This window comes from Orycteropus afer, unplaced genomic scaffold (genome assembly GCF_000298275.1).
Source record: "Orycteropus afer afer isolate SDZICR_OR568_19922 unplaced genomic scaffold, OryAfe1.0 scaffold00490, whole genome shotgun sequence".
Classification (NCBI taxonomy): Eukaryota; Metazoa; Chordata; class Mammalia; order Tubulidentata; family Orycteropodidae; genus Orycteropus; species Orycteropus afer.
The window spans coordinates 971,126-986,691 of NW_006922077.1; the positions used below are offsets into that span (position 1 = coordinate 971,126).

General features: G+C 45.5%; 2 protein-coding genes across 2 annotated transcripts in view; both read left to right on the top strand.

The window, feature by feature from the left end:
• ERBB3 (erb-b2 receptor tyrosine kinase 3) overlaps positions 1 to 5,544 on the top strand; it is an 18,229-nt gene extending 12,685 nt beyond the window's left edge. Inside the window, exons 17-28 of the mRNA XM_007955105.1 lie at positions 155 to 296; positions 873 to 992; positions 1,121 to 1,219; positions 1,643 to 1,828; positions 1,972 to 2,127; positions 2,366 to 2,441; positions 2,630 to 2,776; positions 2,874 to 2,971; positions 3,062 to 3,250; positions 3,388 to 3,459; positions 4,552 to 4,846; positions 5,027 to 5,544. Of these exons, the coding sequence (XP_007953296.1) occupies positions 155 to 296; positions 873 to 992; positions 1,121 to 1,219; positions 1,643 to 1,828; positions 1,972 to 2,127; positions 2,366 to 2,441; positions 2,630 to 2,776; positions 2,874 to 2,971; positions 3,062 to 3,250; positions 3,388 to 3,459; positions 4,552 to 4,846; positions 5,027 to 5,544 (2,098 nt within the window). The remainder of the gene's footprint in view (positions 1 to 154; positions 297 to 872; positions 993 to 1,120; positions 1,220 to 1,642; positions 1,829 to 1,971; positions 2,128 to 2,365; positions 2,442 to 2,629; positions 2,777 to 2,873; positions 2,972 to 3,061; positions 3,251 to 3,387; positions 3,460 to 4,551; positions 4,847 to 5,026) is intronic.
• Positions 5,545 to 7,918: 2,374 nt separating this feature from the next.
• PA2G4 (proliferation-associated 2G4) lies at positions 7,919 to 14,878 on the top strand. The gene is made up of 13 exons (XM_007955106.2): positions 7,919 to 8,006; positions 10,153 to 10,281; positions 10,506 to 10,611; positions 10,719 to 10,788; positions 11,031 to 11,123; positions 12,960 to 13,023; positions 13,267 to 13,345; positions 13,501 to 13,579; positions 13,666 to 13,799; positions 14,061 to 14,155; positions 14,262 to 14,389; positions 14,552 to 14,605; positions 14,813 to 14,878. Exons 1-13 carry the CDS (start codon positions 7,919 to 7,921, stop codon positions 14,876 to 14,878), a joined length of 1,185 nt encoding a protein of 394 aa, XP_007953297.1.
• The last annotated feature ends 688 nt before the right edge of the window (positions 14,879 to 15,566 follow it).

Consider the following 15,566-nt stretch of genomic DNA (forward strand, 5'->3'; position numbering starts at 1 on the left):
TATATATATATATATATATATATATATATATATATATATATAAATGTTGAATTCTTGCCCCAGATCTGCACCATACCATTAGCACTGGTAGGGAATGACATCTGTAGGGAAGGGGTAACTACAGGATAATGGTGGGCTTTTCTATATCCCATAGCAAAACCCATCTGGCAATGGCTTTGGCATTGGTAGTAGGACTGACTATGATTTTCCTGATCCTGGGCGGCACTTTTCTCTATTGGCGTGGGCGCCGGATCCAGAATAAAAGAGCCATGAGGCGCTACTTGGAACGGGGTGAGGTGAGTATTTAGCTTAATCTCGAAAAGTACACTATACCATCACTCTTTAAGTGCCTCCTCCTTCCCTGGAGATATGATCCCCTCAAGGAGATAGCATGGCCTAATAGAAAGAACAATGCCCAGAGAAATGGAAGATAAGCATTCCAGTCCTAATTTTGCTATTAATTTGCCACATGACTTTGAGGAAGTTACTTTCCTTCTCTTTACCTCAGTTTACGCATCTACACAGAAGAGATAATGTTCACCCTTACAGGATGGCTGTAAGTGAAAGAGAATGATGTATGTGAAAATGCTTTGAAAAGCATGGAATATTGTTTAAAGTTACCCAGGGTGGTATTATTACCAGCTCCTCCCAATCAAAGGGAAAACCCAGCCCTCTTGATTCCTGATCTCTGTCAGAAACAACTTCCTCAGTTATCAGGGTCTCTTATTCAATATGCCTATGATGCTGTCCAACCTAGAGACTCTTCCTGCCTTAACTTGTTAGGGCTCTGCTGCTCTCAGCACCACTGATAGGAAGGGGTGAACGGAACATAGGAGTGGGCTTTTCTGACCTCTTTCCCACCTTCTCCTCAGAGTATAGAGCCTCTGGATCCCAGAGAGAAGGCTAACAAAGTCTTGGCCAGAATCTTCAAAGAGACAGAGCTAAGGAAGCTTAAAGTGCTTGGTTCAGGCGTCTTTGGAACTGTGCACAAAGTGAGTGATGGCTCACAGGAAGTCTGGGGAGACAGGGAATGGACCTAGGGCAAAGAAGAGAAAAATTTAGGGACAAGACTGGCCTGGGCAGGGTGACCTTAGGCTGACTCCTACCCAAAACTTGCCAGGGTGTGTGGATCCCTGAGGGTGAATCCATCAAGATTCCAGTCTGCATTAAAGTCATTGAGGACAAGAGTGGACGGCAAAGTTTTCAAGCTGTGACAGATGTAAGTAAAACCAAAACGAAACCCACTGCCATCATTTCCAAATCATAGAGGCCCTATCAGACAGAGCAGAACTGCCACAGAGGGTTTCCAAGGCTGTAAATCTTTGTGGAAGCAGACTGCTTTTTCTTTCTCCCACAGAGGCTGGTGGGTTTGAACCACTGACCTTTAGGTTAGCAGCTGAATGCTTTAACCACTAAGCAACCAGTGCTCCTTTTAAGTGAAGGAGGGGGATGTAAAAGTAGGAGATATTTGTGTAGAAAAATTAGACAAATGTGTGTGGTCCTGTGTTAGCAGATATTGTTAGCCATGTTGGTGTATTTGAGAATGTTGGTCTACATAAATATAGGTTGGAGTAGGGTGTGCACATATTTGAGCATATGTGAACCTGCATGGTCTTTGAATAATCCCTCTTGTGTCTCTTAGCATATGTTGGCCATTGGCAGCCTAGACCATGCCCACATTGTACGGCTGCTGGGACTGTGCCCTGGGTCATCTCTGCAGCTTGTCACACAATATTTGCCTCTGGGTTCCCTGTTGGATCATGTGAGACAACACCGGGGGGCCCTAGGCCCACAATTGCTGCTCAACTGGGGTGTACAAATTGCCAAGGTGAGAGGAGCCTGGAGGAATTCTATGAGGGAACTGCCTGGGTGGGAAGGTTGAAGTTCTGAAAGTTGCCTTCAGGGTTTGGGATGATTCTGGGTCTCAAGGACCAATTCCCCCAACCCTGAGTGCATTTCCTTCCCTTATAGGGTATGTACTACCTTGAGGAGCATGGTATGGTGCATAGGAACCTGGCCGCCCGAAACGTGCTACTCAAGTCACCCAGTCAGGTTCAGGTGGCAGATTTTGGGGTGGCTGACCTGCTGCCCCCTGATGATAAGCAGCTACTACACAGTGAGGCTAAGGTAAGGTGACACAAAGGGCTGTGAGGAGAGGGTGAAGCATGGAGCTAAGAAGCAGTCAGGAGTCTCTTTCAGAGGCAAGCAGATGCTGCATAGTAAGTTGAAGAAGAGGACCCTAGAGATTTCAGAAATTTAAGTCTAGAGAACAATAAAGAAAAAAATGATGGAGAGCTTGGGGTATGGAAATGCTAAGAAAATCTGTGGAAATCAACTCGTGACACTTTTATCTTTAATCCCTCAGACTCCAATTAAATGGATGGCTCTTGAGAGCATCCACTTTGGAAAATACACACACCAGAGTGACGTCTGGAGCTACGGTCAGTGAATCTGGATACCCTCCATACTGGCTCATCATTGGCTCAAATTCCATAGTTGCCTTTTAAGATCCCCTCCTAGAATCTCTAAGCCTTTTAGATCCTTGTATCAGATCAGGTTCTGCTTTCCTTTCACCTCATGCCTGTGTCTGTCATTCTGCCATTGACTAGTTTATTACTCCTTGTACCAGGTGTGACAGTTTGGGAGCTGATGACCTTTGGGGCAGAGCCCTATGCAGGGCTGCGATTGGCTGAAGTACCAGATCTGCTGGAGAAGGGGGAGCGATTGGCACAGCCCCAGATCTGCACCATTGATGTCTACATGGTCATGGTCAAATGTGAGTTACCTGCTGACCTCAGACATTTTCTAATTGGACTTCTTTCCCCATTCTATTCCCCCCTTATGGCTCTGCCTCCTACAACTTTTACCCTCAGGTTGGATGATTGATGAGAATATTCGCCCCACCTTTAAAGAACTAGCCAATGAGTTCACCAGGATGGCCCGGGACCCACCCCGGTATCTGGTCATAAAGGTGAGTAGGGATTAGGAGATGTCAAGGAATTTAGAGAAAAGGGAGCTTGGCTAGAACTAGGATCAAACTTAACAACATCTGCCCCAATAGAGAGAGAGTGGGCCTGGAATCCCCCCTGGGGCAGAGCCCCCTGCTCTGACAAACAAGGAGCTGGAGGAAGTAGAACTGGAACCAGAGCTAGACCTGGATCTGGACTTGGAGGCAGAGGAAGACAACCTGGCAACCACACTGGGCTCTGTCCTCAGCCTGCCAGTTGGGACACTTACTCGGCCACGTGGGGTAAGACTTCTTCTAATTGCCCAACTCTCTAACATGACCATCTGCAAATCCCACACATAACCAGAGTTAACTACTCAAAGGCCCCCATGACAAGAGTAGACTTCTCTCAAACTGTCTCTTACTTTTTTTTATCCTAGAGCCAGAGTCTTCTAAGTCCATCATCTGGATACATGCCCATGAACCAGGGTAATCTTGGGGAGGCTTGCCAGGTAAGGTCTGCCTCTTTAATGAGCTGTTTAAAGACTGGGTGGCACAGGGTCCTAGGATTGACAAGGTCAACATGAAAGACATTATTTAACTTTTTATTTTTTTAAATTAAGTGTGATTTGAGTGAAAGTTTACAAAGCAAATTCACTTTCCATATAGCAGTTCACATACACTTTGTCTCATGACATTGACTGGAATTTCCCACAATGCAACAACTCCCCTCCCACTTCCTACCCATAGTTACCTCTTCCCTGCGTCCCTCCCTCCATGCACTCCTGCCCCATGAACTGTGTCCCTGTGTATAAACAGCCCTTCTAGTCTCCCATGATTGTTCTCTCCAAGGAGTGTAGATGTTCATCACATATGCCTGTCTTTTGTTTGGCTGGAGTGGGTTCAATTCCAGACCTGAAGGGCAGCTAGGGGTCATAGTCTCAGTGGTTCCATCACACTCTATCAGACCAGCAAACTTGGTCCCTTTTTCTTTATGATTTTGAGTTTTGTTCCACATTGTTCTCCCACTCTATCCAGGATCTCCTACATAGATCCCCCTCCGAGTGGTTGACAGTGGTAGCTGGGCACCATCTAGTTCTTCTGGTCTCATAGTTGTATAGGCTGAGGATTGCATAGACTAATTGTTTCCATGTGTCTTTGGTTTTTTTTCATTCTTCTTTGCTCTGGAGGAGGAGAGACCCAACTTTGCGTCTAGATGTCTGCTTGCAAGCTTTTAAGATCCCAATCTCTACTCACCAGACTAGGATGTGAAACAATGTTTTTCTGTAGTATGTTATGCCAATTGAGTGGATGTCCCCTGCAGCTATGGTCCTGAGCCCACAGGTCCAGCTACCCTCTGGGTAGCTGGCTATGGCCAAGAAGTGACTACGACCTTGTCAGCTCTACTATATGCCTGGGAATTCTTAATAGAACATACAAATACACTTGTAGAAACATTGGAGAGACATTAACTTTTGAGGTTTAATCAACATCCTGCAAAAAGAAGAAGACATTGATCAAACCAATCTCCTTCTAAAATAATGTTTGTTTATTCCTCATCTCTGGGTAATTCCCTGTGTATTATTTTCTATTTCCCTCCTTAGGAATCTATAGTTAGTGGGGGTAGTGAAAGGTGCCCCCGTCCAGCCTCCCTGCATCCCATGCCACGCCAACATCTGACATCAGAGTCATCGGAGGGCCATGTGACAGGCTCTGAGGTTGAGCTCCAGGAGAAGGCATCAATGTGTAGAAGCCGGAGCCGGAGCCCGCGACCACGTGGGGACAGTGCCTACCATTCCCAGCGCCATAGCCTACTTACTCCTGTCACCCCACTCACCCCACCAGGGCTAGAGGAAGAAGATGTCAATGGTTATGTCATGCCAGATACCCACCTTAAAGGTGACTTTTCCTAGAGCTTTCCTCAAATCTTCCTCTAATCCTTTTTCTCCAGGCTCCTCTTAATCATTTTATCTTCTCTGATCATATCCCTCCTCTTCATTTTTTCTAACTTTCCCCCACTCCCTGCTGCCTATTACTCTGAAGTTCTCCATATACCCACCCTCTCTTCTCAACCATCAGGTACTCCCTCCTCCCGGGAAGGCACCCTTTCTTCAGTGGGTCTCAGCTCTGTCCTGGGTACAGAAGAAGAAGATGAAGATGAGGAGTATGAATACATGAACCGGAGGAGAAGGCACAGTCCACCTCGTCCTCCTAGGCCAAGTTCCCTTGAAGAACTGGGTTATGAGTACATGGATGTGGGATCAGACCTCAGTGCCTCCCTGGGCAGCACACAGAGTTGCCCACTCCACCCTGTGCCCATCACGCCCACTGCTGGCACAACTCCAGATGAAGACTATGAGTATATGAATCGACGACGCGGTGGAGGAGATCCTGGGGGGGATTATGCATCCATGGGGGCCTGCTCAGCAGCTGAGCAAGGGTATGAAGAGATGAGAGCTTTTCGAGGGCCTGGACACCATGCCCCCCATGTCCATTATGCCCGTCTCAAAACTCTACGGAGCTTAGAAGCCACTGACTCTGCCTTTGACAACCCAGATTACTGGCATAGTAGGCTTTTCCCCAAGGCCAATGCCTAAAGAACATAACTCTCTGCTCCTAAAGGTGCTCAGGGAGCATTTGATGGCAGCTAGTGCCTTAGAGGGTACCCCTCTATTTTTTCCTCCCTCTCCCTCACAGGTCTCAGCCCCATTTCCCCAGTCCTAGACAATTCCATTCAACCGATGGAGGCTTTTAAACACTTTGACACAAAATTATTGTGGTATGTAGCCAGCTGCGCACTTTCTTCTCTTTCCTAACCCCAGGAAAGGAAGTTTTCCCTATTTTGTGTGCTTTCCCAATCTCATTCCCCAGCTTCTTCAGGGGGACTCCCTCGAGATATGAAGGATTATTCCCCATGTCCTTTTCTTTCACACTCTGACTTGGGACTAGGCCCTTCAATATGCCTTTGTTTCCCACACTAGTCTAAGGAAGAGGAAAGGGGTGAACCTGGCAAAGGAAAGTAACATTTGTGTCCTATGACTCTTAACCCCTTGAAAAGACTGGGAAGCTTAAAATTTTGTGCAGCAGAAAGGTTAAGAGTAGATATTAATGATAGCTATTAATTGAGCATTTACTGTGTGCCAGGCATCATCATGCTAAACTTTACCTACATTATCTCAAACCTTACAATTCTGTAAGGTAGGTATTATCCCCATTTTACAAATGAGAAAAGCGAGCTTTTAAGTGGCAGACCAGATTCAAAATCTTCCTGATTTCAATGTATGTGCTCTTACATGCATTATAGGCATTACATGCATTACATTGCATGCTCTTACAGGTGTCCAGGAAAACTGATAAAAGTCAGTCAGAACCTTTGTAAGGGGCATTGTATCCTTGTTTTTGCACTGAATCAATTCTAATGCCAACAACCACAGCCTCCTCCCACACCCAGACTCCTCATCTCAGGAAGTAGAGGAAGAGGCCAGAAGGAAAATTAACTGGGTATTTTTTTTGTAAATCTATAACCAGCAAGTGCTATAAATTATCTCCACTCCTTATCCAAGGACAGATTCACAAAGGGTCCCCAAGATCCATTTTTAGGAGCTATTCTCTTCTGTTAGTGAGAAGCCTCCAGTTGGCATTGAAAAGGGACTCAGTTCTGGACCTCCCTCCCATTGGATGAGAAACTGGGGGAAATGTCTTTTATCACTGAAGTTTTTGTTTTGTTTTTATACATGTCTGAATAAAATGCCAAAGTTTATTCAGCTTCCTATCTGTCAAGTGAAGAAAACCATCAGTGTGTGAGCTAAGAGAGCATCCCTTTTCTCTGTTCCTCTGCAGTGGGTAGCAACTGGGGGCATGCTGCCTTTTCTGCCTTCTGACTGCCATACTCTGTCCTATATAGCTTTTCTCCAGCTATACTTCTTGTTTTTCCTTAAGCACAGTGCACAGTCCTTTTCACTTGAGATTTTAACTAGGACTTTCCATAGAATAACCAACTGAGAATAATAACAGGAAGAAAGGGAAAAAAAAAACGCGGGAGGAAGCCTTACATAGGTGATTGGTTTTAGCTGATAGGCTCCCTCGTTCAGGAGCAGGACACCGACACTAGTAGATAGATGCTTCAGAACTCTCATTTTCATAAGACGATCTCCGTGTAAATCTTCCCGAACACTTCCCTTAGGTGCCACTAAACTACTGTTGGAACTACAGGGCGATCTCACTCAGCAGGAGTCCAGCCTCCAGACTGGGAGCTGTAAATGGATAATCCCTTCGAAGTCAGGGCGTCTTGTTAGTCCAGGCTCCCTGAGTCACCTACCACACCACTTGGCCCCTCCCCAGTCTCTTAGCAACCCATGACTGGACCAGACCTGCAGGGCCGGTCCCCCCACCCACCTCAAGGGTCGGGAGAAAGGTGCGCCACGCCGGACCACTCGCCTCCGATCCACCCTGCCCCTCCGCCTTCAGACCTAGTTCCCCGCCCTAGCTCCACCCCTTCGCCCTCAGGCCGCCCACCTCTATTACGAGCTCTCGCTCAGCGCTCCTGGTAGATGTGGTTTTTCCGGGAGAGACCACGCTTTCCCTCATGCTCTCCAACGGCTCCGCCTTCCCGCCGGTGCCTGACCCTTCCCAGCGTGCCCGGCGATTCCGGCGTGCGAGGCCCTTGGAGGGCAAGGCCCCAGGGCCTGGCTTAGGAGCGCGAGAGGCTGTCTGGGAATTGTAGTTCACGAATCCACGAGGGCAGCCAGAAGCTGGCGGTGAAAAAGACTCGTTGTCCCAGCGTGCTCTGCGCCCCAGCCCGCGCGCTCTCAGCTTCTCGCTCTCGGCTGCCCGCCCGCTCCTTTGCTTGCTCGCGCTTTCGTTCGCGCTCTGCTCGCGGGTCGAGGAGTGTCTGCCTACAAGCTGTGGCTGGGAAGGGAGGCAGAGGCGGCGGCTCAGGGGAAAAGAGGCTGCGGTGGTGGTGGTGGGAAGATGTCGGGCGAGGACGAGCAGCAGGAGCAAACTATTGCCGAGGACCTGGTCGTGACCAAGTATAAGATGGGGGGCGACATCGCCAACCGTGAGTGCGGCCTCAGGGGTCCGGGGTTCGAGGCTGTGGGGGATGATGCCAGGCTGGCCATGGAGTGACTGGAGCGGCAGGGTCGTGCGAAGTGAGCTACTGAGGGGCCTTCGCCGGTCCGCTGGTGGCGGCGTGGTGGGAATACTCAGAGCTACGCCTGGGACCTGACCGTCCAGGCCTGGGCTGGAGTCTGGACATAAGGGATAGCGGCGGGAAATAGCTGAGAGTGGGGCTGTTACCGGTCTCGGACCCTAGGCCGTTGGTAATGAGGTAAAGCACCTCTCTTTCTACGCTGCACTCCTTGGTCCTCTGGGCCTCTAGGAAACGGAGGTGTGAGGGGCTTGGCGGGCCTCTGTCCGGATCCCTGATTTCTCACACTCTGGCAGCGGTGGCCACCACGGAAAGGAAGCGCCCAGCTGTTGGCGACAGAAGGGCTCCTCTGTTTTGTCGCGGCTCCTGAGCGTCAGGAGCCGACAACTGGCACGTGTTGCTCGGTCCCCGTGCGGATCGCTCACCCTTTTTCTCTGTTACCATACTTGACACCAGCTACCCCACCACGTGCTTTACTGGAGTCTCCTTCTTTGATTCACCTCTATTCCTGGTGGGGGCCTCTTTCTACCCTTAGGCAGCCCAGGAGACTGTTGGAGGCACCCCTGGAGCGTCTAAACACAACTTTTGGAGGTTTAACTGGCTTTCCTTGAATTTACACATTACTACTGCTCCGATCTGTGCACATAGCCTTACCCAGAAATCAGACCCCTGCCATCGATTCGATTCCGACTCATTGCGACCTTATAGGACAAAGTAGAACTGCCCCATAGGGTTTTCAATGCTATAAATCATTACGGAAGCAGACTGCCTCAGCTTTCTCCCGCTGAGAGGCTGGGTGCTTTGAACAGCCGACCTTTGGTTAGCAGCCGAATGCTCAACCACTTTGCCACCAGAGCTCCTGCACATTGCCTTAGCCCCAAAATTTAATTGTTCGCAGGAACTTGACAGCTCTGGGAATGTTTTGAGGTGCTCTCCTCCAGCTCCCCATAGGCAAGCTTGTGAACGGTATTGGAAGGGGGTGGGGAACTGATTTCAGGATTGTCATCCTTGTTATAAGGGCTGTACTGACTCTCAACAGCTGCCTGCAGCTCTAGGCAAGTGTCTCACTTTCAATTTTCTCTTTCTAGTTCACCTTTCCATTTTAAAACCTAGTTAGGGAGAAAAACAGTTTGTCCCTAGGCTTTTAAATGGTTTTGACAGAAATAGTTGGGGAGGAGGTACTTAGGATGCTTTTGGGTCCTATGGTTGAGATAGCTTTTTTTCTGAGACTTCCAAAGAGTTAATAAAACTTAGATCTCAGTATTAGAATGGACCCTAGAGCATCCATTGAATGTAACCTATGGACGTTTAGTATATTATGTTAGCCTTATTTTTGGTACTTTTTAGTTTGGGTAGTAATGGCTTGAATCAGGAAAAAAGTGCCTTTCTCTTTCCAGAAGTTTATAACTTCTGAGACACTAATGATCCAAATTCCAGTTTTGAAACTTTTTGGGTCACCTACAGATAGACTGTAAATTATAAACTATAAATTGTAAGTTAAGCCTGCTGAAACTCAGGGACCTTAGATTAAGTACCCATATATACTTGCTTATGAGGAAATAAGTGTGCATAGATTGAGATTACTAACACTTAATTGGTTGTCTGAGAAGAGCAGAAGGTAATATTTAGCAATGCATCAGCTTTGAGTCAGCAAACTCTGTCTACCTTCCTGTTTCTGACGCCTATAAATTTCTTCTAGTCTGCTTTGCATGTATGTTGGATGCCTTGGCCACATACCCTTAAAGTTCAGTAAACTCTTGTCCTACCACACCAACGGTATCATGTTTGGGAAGTCCAAGACCTTGCTTAGGGAGACAGATTATATGTATTATATATACCTGGTTGTCACATTATGTAATGGAGGGAAGGGCGAGTAGACATTACAGATGATAGGTAGATACATTCCAAGAGGTAAAACTTGTTCCTGCTTTCACCCTCAAGGTAGGGGCACTAGAGTGTATTAGGAATCCTGAGTCCAACTTCTAGGTATTACTTGGGGGGACAGGGGAGACCTAAATAACACATGCAAGGTTAACATGATGGAATTCTGTCCTAGGTGTCCTTCGGTCTTTGGTGGAAGCTTCTAGCTCAGGTGTGTCGGTACTGAGCCTGTGTGAAAAAGGTGATGCCATGATTATGGAAGAGACAGGGAAAATCTTCAAGAAAGAAAAAGAAATGAAGAAAGGTAAAAACAAAACAAAACAAAGCCCCACTAGTTTCCTAAAAGCTTTTTTGTTTTGTTTTGTTTTGTTTTTTCATTTTGATGATAGAATCTACACCTCATCTGTGGTTGAGATACTTGGAAATTTGAAGTGATAGATTGGATACAGGCCATTTACTACCCAACCTAAGCTGATTACAAACTTAAGCAAGAGAAGCAGTAGGCTAATAGAAGTTCTGTCTTTACAGGTATTGCCTTTCCCACCAGCATTTCAGTAAATAACTGTGTATGTCACTTCTCCCCTTTGAAGAGTGACCAGGACTATATTCTCAAGGAAGGCGATTTGGTAAAAATGTAAGCTTAAACCAATATAGATCACTATATTGTTTTCCTGCTAAGTATGTAGTGCCATTTCTTAAGTTCATAAATTCCTAATAGTGTACTCTACTCTTGTTTTTCAGTGACCTTGGGGTCCATGTGGATGGCTTCATTGCTAATGTGGCTCACACTTTTGTGGTTGATGTAGCTGAGGTAGGTAGCCTGCTTTGAACTCTTTCTGTTCAATGGGGAAGGGGGGGTGCCAAACTGTCTCCTGTCCCTGTGGCGTCGTCATTGTCCCCCCACCCACTTCAGTTTTGAGTCTTTAGAGAAGCAAAAAGAAAAAGGTGGTCGCTTTTGGCCTTGCATAGTGGGTATATGGATGTTAACCATATGACCAGCTGAGTTGAAGAGCCCTGGAATGCTCTAATTGTATTTCCTCCTCTTATCTACAGGGCATCCCAGTAACAGGGCGGAAAGCAGATGTCATTAAAGCAGCTCACCTTTGTGCTGAGGCTGCCCTACGCCTGGTCAAACCTGGAAACCAGGTAAACTGTTTTATCCAACTCTAAAAGCGTAATAGAGCCAAAGATGCATTTATCACCTACTGTATTCTGTATTGAACTGTCAACTTTCCCCCAGTCCCCTTACACTACAAAACCAAAGCTGCTTTTTATTAGGTACATCTTAGGATAGGATTTCTTAAAGAGGCAGGAACTTTAGATCTTAACACTAGACAGTGGTTAACTCTCAGTGCCTGCCATAGACAATACTGTGCTATGTGTATGGGTATATGTGGTCTCCTCCTCATGGAGCCTATAGAGGTCTTTTCTATATGCTGCTTTCCCCACAATAACTTTAGTTAGGTAGCTTACAATAAAAGATATAAAACTCATTTAATTAAAAAATCTTATAACAGTGGTCAAATTGTAAAAAGGAGTAGAGGGAGGTAAACCATTGCCAAAGAGGCCAAAAGTTAGCTCTGTACTTTTCATAATCATTAGGATCGTAAAATGCTCATGAACCAATACAATTAAGCATATCAGATGTTATGTTGCTGGAGACATTTCTTTTCTAACGTGAGTTTTTAGAGACCTATTGTCCTTTTTTCTCTCTTCTTCTGCTCTCTTGTTCCTCATTCTTCACTTTTAAACAATGTGTATTTTATTCCTGTTATTTCTTCATTGTTTTTATTTAACTTTTCTATGTCTTAATCTAATGATTATCTTAATGATAATTCCTAGGCCTGTTATAAAATACTTGGGACAGTTCCCAGTGTATGTTGTTGTTATGTGCTGTCAAGTCGGACCCTACTCATAGCGATCATCTTCCTTCTGAGGAGTGGCTGGTGGGTTTGAACCGCCAGCCTTCTAGTTAGCAGTCAAGTGCCTTAGCCACTCTGCTACCAGAGCTCCCTCCCAGTGTATAGTAAGCTATTATTATGATTTTGCATTTTTATTTTATATGGTATGTAAGGTAGTGTTGTAATGGCTAGTACATAACTATAAAAGCAGACTCTGGGTTCACACCCTATTACTGCCCCTTTTTAAAAATAAATTTGAGGTCATATTTCCTCACCTATAAAATGGGAAAAATAAAATTAAGCTGTATTCTCATAGAGTAGTTGTGACAGTTAAGATAATTCATGTAAAATGGTTAGAACAGTACCTGATAATAAATATGTTACCTCTGATTAGTTACGCACTTTTCTTTTTGCCTAAATATTCAGTGCCATAAAGTCGATTCCGACTCACAGTGACCCCCTTTGAGTTTCTGAGGCAGCACATCTTCACGGAAACAGATTGTCTAGTCTTCCTTCTGTGGAGTGGCTGGTAGATTTGAACCGCCAACCTTCTGATTTGCAGTCAAATGCCTTAGGCACTACGCCACTAGAGCTCCTTAAGAACCATAGCTTAGGTGAGGATGAGATCATGTTTGAAAGAGGTGAGAAAGGAAAACAGGAGTTTGCTGCCTCTTCTCTACAGTAGATTGGAATACCAGGTACACACACTGTATTGAAGTCAGAAAACCTGGGTTTATGACCAGGTTCTTCCACTTAAACTTGTTTTAAGCCTGAGCAAATCATTTAACCTTTCTGAGCCTCTGTTTTCTCATCTTCTACATTTGGTTATAGATTTGCCCTGTTGACCTTCCAGAACTGTTGTCTGATTAGACCAGGTTTGTGAAAGTGCTTTGTAAAATTATATCCAAATATAAGATATTTTTTACATTAGAGGGATATAGGGCTAAGAAATGAAAAATAAGGAGACTCATTACACTAGATAGAGAATATTAGAACTCGCACCTCTTAAGTGTTTCTTATTCTCGTGAAAGAGGACTTACTAGCCCGTTATCTCACCTTTTCTTTGATCTTGTACTTCTAGAACACACAAGTGACAGAAGCCTGGAACAAAGTTGCCCACTCATTTAACTGCACGCCAATAGAAGGTGAGACCTCAGATAATAGTGTTGGGTGTAAGGACAAGTGGTTTAGCAGAATTAAGGCTTTTGCTTCCTGAAGAAGCCATCTCCCTCTAGTTTAGTCTAGATCAGAAACTTCAGGGCCCTGTGTTTCCAGAGCCAGGTACTTTTCTCTCATCGCCTGCCCCCATCAAACTGCTTAGGTGGGTAGATTTAGAAACATTTCTGGGTTTCAGATGACTGGTACCACCTGCTTTATCCTGTCTGTAGGTATGCTGTCACATCAGTTGAAGCAGCATGTCATCGATGGAGAGAAAACCATTATCCAGAATCCCACAGACCAGCAGAAGTAGGTGCCAATCCCACCCCATCATCCATCATACCAGACTAATACTCAACTTTTTCTTCCATATTGCCAGTCTGATTTTGTCCACTGTCTATTCTAAATTCCTAGGAACTACTTATTGCTCTTTCTTAATGGTTCCCTTTCCTACTTCTTTTTAGGAAGGACCATGAAAAAGCTGAATTTGAAGTACATGAAGTATATGCTGTGGATGTTCTTGTCAGCTCAGGAGAAGGCAAGGTGAGGTTTATGAGAACTAACTAAGGGGGTTGACTGAAGGTGTGTTGGAAGAGCACAGGCCTAAATGTCATCTAACTTACTCTTAGGCCAAAGATGCGGGGCAGAGAACCACCATTTATAAACGAGACCCCTCTAAACAATATGGCCTGAAAATGAAAACTTCACGTGCCTTCTTCAGTGAGGTGGAGAGACGTTTTGACGCCATGCCATTTACTTTAAGGTACTGTGCTTAGCAAGTGGAGGACTTATAACCAATCTAACTCACAGACCATGATCCTAGGAACCTTTTCCCTCTATCTCCCTTCTCCCCTTTTGCCTAGACTTGTAGTACAGACATACTCTTTTCCCACTTCTCCCCCTTCCCTGATTGAATGGGAAAGCCTTCCTAAGCATAAGCCTGAGGTTAGGAACACTTTTTAAAACATGAGTGAAATGGTGAGACTTGAAATGTTAATAATACCTGAATTTTTCCCCTACCCAGAGCATTTGAAGATGAGAAGAAGGCCCGGATGGGTGTGGTAGAGTGTGCCAAACATGAACTGCTACAACCATTTAATGTTCTCTATGAGAAGGAAGGTAAGTTCTAAAAAGAGAGTTTGACTTCTATATGGTACCTCCTTCTCCTTTATATCATATAGGGAACAGAGCTAAGTATCAAAACACTTCTTTGTTTTTCCCATAGGTGAATTTGTTGCCCAGTTTAAATTTACAGTTCTACTCATGCCCAATGGCCCCATGAGGATAACCAGTGGTCCCTTTGAGCCTGACCTCTACAAGTCTGAGATGGAGGTCCAGGATGTAGAGCTGAAGGTTAGTGTGGGATGGAAAGTAAGCAGCACGTGGCACCTGTCCTGAGAGCAAGGGTGAAATGCTGTTAGTGTTATAAAAAGAGCTATAGTACTAAGATAACACTTCATGTTAAGTGTCTCCTCCACATTCTTCATATTGTTGCCTCTTCGTCCTATTTTCTAGGCCCTCCTCCAGAGTTCTGCAAGCCGGAAAACTCAGAAAAAGAAAAAAAAGAAGGTGCTTTAATGATCATCCCTCCCTGGCTGGGTGAACCTGGTCCCTCTTTATTCTACCTTCCTGGGTGGTGGCGGGGTATATATCCTTATTTTCTCCCATCTCAGCCCTACCTAGATGATTAAGGTATTTTTCTCTTTGGTCCTCCATACACTACCCTGAGTATCTGAAAACTGATAGGTCTTCCTGTTCTCCATTCTCCGAATATAGGCCTCCAAGACTGCAGAGAACGCAACCAGTGGGGAAACATTAGAAGAGAATGAAGCTGGGGACTGAGGTGGGTCCCATCTCCCCAGCTTGCTGCTCCTGCCTCATCCCCTTCCCACCATACCCCAAGCTCTGTGAAGTGCAGTTCGTCTTCTCCATCCAGGACCACCAGCAGAGCGGGGTCTCCCTGCCCCTATCCCAGTCCCCCAACCCACCCCTTTCCAACAACAACCAGCTCTAACTGACTCTGGTCTTGGGAGGTCAGGCTTCCCAGCCACTGAAGACTACTTTAAATAGAAAAAGAGAAATTGAATAATAAAATCAGGAGTTAAAATCCATCATCTTCAAGCCCCTCTTTCTAGTCTTTTTCTACTATGTTTGGTCAGTGTTGGTGGCCCTACAACAGAACAGGGAGGAGGCTAAATTAGCCACCACCACTAAAAACTGAGCTGAAATTTTTTTATGCCACTCAAATGACAGCATATTGTCATCCATTTGGGGCTTTTTCTCTCTTTCCTCACTTCCCTAAAGTATTTTATCTGGCCTCAACATAGAGGAAAACATTGTTTTTATTCACATGGCAGTTTCCTCTTAATTGTCCAGGCTGTCTGGTCAGGCCTCTCCCATTTTAAGGAGCTGGAACCTGCGTTTACCAAGGGATTATCTGTCAAACGGATCCTCACTTGTAAATTTTGAGTCATTTTTGTTTTGCAAGATTTTTTTCTTTTCCTTTTCACAAAGCTATAAAGAAGTAATC

Excerpts from the sequence above, each read along its gene's own strand:
- PA2G4 (XM_007955106.2), top strand. The coding sequence starts at position 7,919 with ATGTCGGGCGAGGACGAGCAGCAGGAGCAAACTATTGCCGAGGACCTG. Across the intron at positions 11,124-12,959 it reads TGGTCAAACCTGGAAACCAG|AACACACAAGTGACAGAAGC; the intron begins GTAAACTGTTTT and ends TTGTACTTCTAG. Across the intron at positions 13,024-13,266 it reads TAACTGCACGCCAATAGAAG|GTATGCTGTCACATCAGTTG; the intron begins GTGAGACCTCAG and ends TCCTGTCTGTAG.